Source organism: Oreochromis niloticus, linkage group LG3 (genome assembly GCF_001858045.2).
Source record: "Oreochromis niloticus isolate F11D_XX linkage group LG3, O_niloticus_UMD_NMBU, whole genome shotgun sequence".
In the NCBI taxonomy this organism is placed as follows: Eukaryota; Metazoa; Chordata; class Actinopteri; order Cichliformes; family Cichlidae; genus Oreochromis; species Oreochromis niloticus.
In genome coordinates this window covers 6,317,302-6,323,777 of record NC_031967.2, presented here as the reverse complement: position 1 = coordinate 6,323,777, position 6,476 = coordinate 6,317,302, and the positions used below count along the sequence as shown (strand labels likewise).

Below are 6,476 nucleotides of genomic sequence, written 5' to 3'. Positions count from 1 at the left end.
TGTGCTGTCAGTACAAGTTGACCAGACAGTGAAGCCTGTATTTTGTACGGAGCTCCACTGGTAAAAGCGTCTTTTTTGCGTCTTTTTTGCTTCTGTGTGCTAGACGGACATATCCAGTCATATTCTTGTTTTAAATCAAGCTTATGCTTTTGGTTACACTTTACTGTCTTACTATCACTAACTCACATCACTGCTCACCACAGCAGCAAGGTGACAAACAGCCAAAAGCACATATTTCTTAAAAGGCAGCACATTTCAAGCTAATACACCACCACACCAGCTGAAGTTTCCATGCTAACACGCATTTGAATCTACTAAGCCTTGTGGACATTATTCTCGTAGCTATCATTGACCAGGTTAGACTTCTGCTGGTTTTCGTGAACATGTCATCAAATTGAATGGCACGCGCATTCATAGCAGTGTTCATTCCATGAAGCTAATAACTTCTATAATTAACATAGGCATCACTGCACAAGTAGCTGTTCTAAATTATGAAGGAAAATGCAGACTCGCAGGCTGTCTGGTGCAAAAGACAAATTGCAACCCGATCAAGCATATATAATATAGTAAGATTATGAGATCAGTATTTTGATTCATGCCATGTTAATAGTTACAAAATCAAGACATATAGTGTTTATATCAGGTGAAGACAAAATGTATAACATGTATAAAAATATATAGAGTGACATATCATTTGTAGACATGTAAGCTTCAGCAAAAATATTATCTACATTATATAAAAACTGTCATACAGTAATGATAATGATATTCTGCTTTTTGTTTTCAGCTGTCAGTTTTCACCATTTGCTAAAAAAGCATTGCCACTGAGCAGCCGCCCATATGAAAGAGCAGCCCGCCTCTACATAGAGATAACTTTTACTGGAGCACAGTTCACTTACAATCATTGTAGTGGTGGTACACACAATGATGAACTTTACCTTGATGCTACTTTTGCTCTGCACCTTCAGTAAGTACACTTTTCACTTTTTTCTCAGTACAGTTTCAACCCTTCATTCTGTACATTCTGTACAGTAATCGAGCCAAAAAGAATCGTGCAGACACTTCATGGATGGTGTAATTCGATGTTTGGTTCCTGTTGAATTTCAAGTTTAGGATTCCTTGTTTGTTTTAGGTTGGATCTCGTCCTCAGTTGCACAGTTTTACACTGTGGAGGTTCAGCCTGGTGAAGAGGTCACAGTGAAGTGCTCCAATTTCAGCAGATTTCACTCCCGCATATTTTGGTTTAAAATGACCAGCAGTCCCAACATCAGTTGCATCTCGTCTATGTTAACCTCTGAAAATGTTTTTTCCTGTGATGGAAAAAAAATTTGCTTGTCATCCAACACCTCTGTGCTATTTCTCAAGATCAAACAAGTAAATTCATCTAACTCTGGGCTGTATTTCTGTGGAGAGAAACTCAATGACAAACTAGTAATTGTAACTGGAACATATTTAAAGGTTCAAGGTAAATAATACTGTTTCTGTCTTTTTATACATGCGTTTAGTTAAATTAGGTAATATACTATAATTTTCTATTTTCTGTTTTTTAGAATTATCTGATGGATTAACAGATCCGTTAAGTATTATCCTGAGTGGGCTAACTGTTTTCCTTCTGCTGGTCATCATTGTTCTGCTTGTCAAAATCAGGAAATCTCATACAGGTACACATATGATTTAATTTAAATAGCAGATACAAAGGTATTCACTTCATAACTTAAGGATGTACTGTTTCTCTCTTTTAGCTCAAGATGATGAAAAAAATCCACAACACAGTGAGGTAATTTATTTTCATATCAAATTATAACTTTGAATTAAGATTTGTAAACAGATAATACAGTTATCCAGGCTTAGGATAATATTACCTTTCAAAATAAGTCACATACTGTATATTTATTTAGAAATGACAGTTTTTCCATCACCATTTTGTTTTCCATTTGTGTGCCGACAAACAGGTGAAAACCCTTCAATTCAAATTGCAAGCAGTGGACATTTATCTAAATAAAAACCCTGCCTCTAACCTTAGATGGCTTTGTCCTGTCGTGGTAAATGTTAACACGTTAACATGTAATGATTTGTTATTAGTGACTTTAATCATTTTCTTTAACAGAATGAGAACTCTGATGCCATGAATTATGCAGCTCTGAGTTTCCATCGAAAAGCAAACTACAGAAGGCCTGTACGACCGAGAGAGCTGGAGATGAATGTGGTGTATGCTGCTACGCGATAGATTGACCAAGCAGGAGAAACAGTAGCTCTGAAATTGATGTGCTTATTGAGTTTGTGGGGTATCTGCATTTGGTGTGTTTGTTAGGTTTTGTGGTTTGTCGGGGGGGTTATAAATACTAGTGCAAAATGTGCGCTGTTATTATTTTTTATATATCAGCTATTGATATTATCAAATTGTCTCTTACACTTACAGTTTGTATTACAGTTTTATCTGAGTAGATGTACATAAATCGTAATTGAAAATAAGCTTTTTCTCTTTGTTGAATCTTGGAGCAGCCTGCTTAAAATGTTGGCCATGTTCAGTATAACATCCACCATTGCAACATAACTACATTATAAATTAAAAACAAATTATTAATCCATTCATTCTGGTTTATCCAAACAAGTTCAAAAAGTGGAATGACAGAGTAAAAACAAAAGAAAAACAGAAGCTCAAGTCTCAAGAATGAAAAACTTTTTCTGGTACTCAGTAATTGCAGAGGCACAGTTCCACAAACCATGATGATCTTCATTGACATTCACATAGCACTGATTGTATTAATTACTCTTTGTGAAGGTAAATATTTTGATGTGATGTGAGAGCTTGCAGAATAAAAAGTGAAAATGTGTAGAAATAATTTTAACTTGTATTTTGTATTTTTCACGTGTAAACTTTTTTATACACTTGTGTTTTATATTTACAGTTACAGAAAAAATATGCTGGGCCTTCTTTACCAGGGCGTTGGTGTTGTGGGTCCAGGTGAGATAAGCATAGATCTGGGTGAGAGGGGAGTGGACCTGTCTGTGTCTCCTCCAGTCCATGATAGGTTCTTTCGTTTTAAGGATGTTCAGATTCAGGTTGTTTTCTGAGCACCAGTGGGACAAATTCTCTACCTCGGCCCTGTACGCTGTCTCATCTCCATTGGACTTCAGCCCAACCATGGTGGTGTCATCAGCATTCTTAAAGATGATGTTGGTTGGATGGATTTGTGTACAGTCATGTTGTACAGTAGGGGGTCGAGAACGCAGCCCTGTGGAAATCCGTTGCTGAGTGACAATGGGAGGGGAAGGTTCAGGCTGAGTCTGACTGACTGCGGCCAGTTGGTTGAGAAATCTTTGATCCAGGTGCAGGTGGAATCTTAAGGTGGTCCAGTTTGGTGGTGAGGATGTCTGGGATTATGGTGTTGAACATTGAAATATAGTCCACGAAGTGCATCCTCACGTAGCTCTTCCTGTTCTCCAGATGGCTCAGTGCTCTGCGAAGCATGAAGGTGATAACACCCTCCATGGACCGATTTTCTTTGTAAGAAACCTGGTAGGTGTCGAGAGAGAACGGTAGGCAGTCTCTGATTTGCTAGGACACCATCAGCCCAAAAACATCATGACTACAAACGTGAGGGCTATAGCTCTTACGATTCACAGTTTGTATTACAGTTTTATCTGAGTAGATGTACTCTATTCCAGGCTTTTTAGCACTGTGATTAATGAGGGAATTAACACAGACACAGAAATCCCTCATTCCTCATTAGGACCAGCAGTAAAAACCAGAGAGAACAATCATTCTAGCTAATGGTAATGGTGCTAGCTAACTACCTATCCAACATAAATATACTGATCAGGGTGCTGCGCTGACATTAGCGTTAGCTCGGATATTTGACAGACATTCTGTCCACATCCCAGCAGTGTCTTCTCACTCAGTTTGTCCTATGGTTGGCGGTAAAATGGAACTGTTAGTTCACTCTGAACCACAGGACTGTCACTCAGGAACATCGGTACATCACACTGTAAATCTAAACCAGTCTTCCTTGGTACTTTCATGGTAATTTAACCATGTTTATTATGCTAAAAGGAAACTGTACTAAGTCCATATGAAAACATGCGTAATAAATCCCTGAAACCAACAAATAAAGGCTTTAAGAACATAACTAATAGACATTAACTTGTAATTAAAAAACTGAAGAGCATGTTGACTTCTAAAGCAAACTTTGATTACCACCAGTGGTTTACTGTTTTTGTTATATTGTTTATTGATTATCCAAAAACCAGAAGAGTGCTTCTGATAGGTCCACCTCCAGTGTCGGAGCCTGAGGACTTGAAATACACAGTTAAAGAATATGGTAACACATTTAACCCTTAAAAGCCGAGTGGAGCAGCTGCGATCCCATTTGCGTAACTATTTTTAAATCTCGGTAAAATTGGCATCCAAACAAGCTAGAGCACTAATTTTTTGCATATAAAAACAGAGAAGTTTTATTTGCATTACATGCATTTAACTTGTCCAAGGCAGCGGTTTCCTTCCACTAATGGGTTTGCAAAAATTGCATAAAATCATTGTAATCCTTACACATGCTTTGCCAATCTGATCAACTGTTCATAGCACTTCCTACATTGGAATAAATGTCAGCACATTGTCAGCACAAACTACGCCCACCATTACTTGAGAAAACCGGAGGAGACGTCATTTTCACAGGAAATGTAGTGGTTGTTGTTTCTCCAGGGCCTTTCAAAGTTCAAGGTTCAAGGTTCTTTATTCGTCACATGCATAGTTATACAAGTATAACACACAGTGAAATGTAACCTGACACGCTCCTCGACTTGTGCAAAAAGTGGGGGGGAGAGAAGAAGAACATTATATATAATATATACATTAGGTGAATGTGCAGTAGTAGCATGTATGCAGCAAGCAGGTGAATTCTGTACATTAAGTGAATTAAATAAGAATAGACAATCTGACTATTTTACAGAATAGACAAAATTAACATATTTAAAATTAAAGGAATTTGAAATGTACATTGTGCCGGTGGGTTTAGAGTGTCTGGAAGAGAGTCCTGTCTCAGTCACTTATGGATGATGTGAGAGGGCGGGTGTGTGTGTGTGTGTGTGTGTGTGTGTGTGTGTGTGTGTGTGGCGGGGGGGTGGGGTTGGTTTAGGGCCCGGATGGCTTGGGTATAGAAGCTCCTCTTGAGTCTCTCTGTCCTTGCCCGGATGATGCGGAACCTTCTACCGGATTGCAGAAGTTGTTAGCAGGATGGGACAGGTCCTTCAGTATCTGCGCTGCTCTAGTCCGGCATTTCCTGGTGTAGGTGTCCTGAAGCGGGGGGAGAGCAATCCTGCAGCAGCGTTCGGCTGTACGGATCACTCTCTGAAGAGCTTTTTGCTCCTTAACACAGCTGTTCCCAAACCAGGATGTGATGTTCTGTGTGAGGATGCTCTCCACAGCCCCTGTATAGAAAATCCTGAGGATCTCCCTGAACTTCCTCAGTTGTCATAGGTGGTACAGGCGCTGCCTAGCCTTTTTGGTCTGGACCTGAATGTGGGCAGACCATGTCAGGTCTGAGGAGATGTGGACACCGAGATACTTGAAGGACTGCACCCTCTCCACTGGAGCTCCATTGATGATAATGGGCCTGTAGTCTCTGTGCTGACTCCTTCTGAAGTCCACCACCAGCTCCTTGGTCTTGCCAACGTTCAGCTGGAGATGGTTGTCTTGGCACCATGATGCCAGATTCTTCACTTCATCCATGTAGGCCGCCTCATCATTGTTGGAGATGGCGCCCAACACCACTGTGTCATCAGCAAACTTCACAATGGTGTTGGAGCTGTGGGTGGCCACACAATCTGAAGTGTAGAGGGAGTAGAGCAGTGGCGAGAGGACATATCCCTGTGGTGCTCCTGTGTTGATGGTGATGCTGTTAGAGACGCATCTACCCACCCTCACCACCTGAGTTCTCCCAGTGAGGAAGTCCAACACCCATGCACACAGACGGCTGTTGAGTCCCAGATCCCTCAGCTTTGTGAACAGTCTGCTGGGCACTATTGTGTTAAACGCTGAACTGTAATCAACAAACAGCATTCTCACATAGTTACCCTGTTTCTTGTCCATGTGGCTGAGGGTGGTGTGCAGGACGTGGGCGATGGCGTCCTCTGTGGATCTGTTGGGTCGGTAGGCGAACTGGAGCGGATCTGTGGTGTCTGGGATGGAGGAGGAGATGATGTTCTTCAGCAGCTTCTCGAACACCTTCATTACTACCGAGGTCAGGGCAACTAGCCGGTAATCGTTCAGGGATGAGGGTTTGCTATTCTTGGGCACAGGGATGCTGGTGGATCTTTTGAAGCATGTGGGGACCACAGACGTCGCCAGGGACTTGTTGAAGATGGAAGCGAACACACCTGCTAGCTGGTCAGCACAGCAGCGCAGCAGACGATGCCGTCTGGCCCCGCCGCTTTCCTTGTGTTCACTCTCCTCAATGCCGCTCGGACGTCGTGCTCCG

At 41.3% G+C, this 6,476-nt stretch overlaps 1 protein-coding gene across 2 annotated transcripts; it reads left to right on the top strand.

Annotated features, from left to right (window-relative positions):
* Positions 1 to 830: 830 nt before the first annotated feature.
* On the top strand, positions 831 to 2,843 carry LOC109195419 (uncharacterized). 2 transcript variants are annotated; one of them, XM_019347437.2, is made up of 5 exons: positions 831 to 967; positions 1,133 to 1,465; positions 1,551 to 1,661; positions 1,743 to 1,777; positions 2,108 to 2,843. In XM_019347437.2, the coding sequence occupies exons 1-5, from the start codon at positions 925 to 927 to the stop codon at positions 2,225 to 2,227; spliced, it is 642 nt and encodes a 213-aa protein (XP_019202982.1). In that variant the 5' UTR covers positions 831 to 924; the 3' UTR covers positions 2,228 to 2,843. The 2 variants fall into 2 exon arrangements, with proteins under 2 accessions (XP_019202982.1, XP_025756893.1); XM_025901108.1 differs by lacking the exon at positions 1,133 to 1,465.
* The last annotated feature ends 3,633 nt before the right edge of the window (positions 2,844 to 6,476 follow it).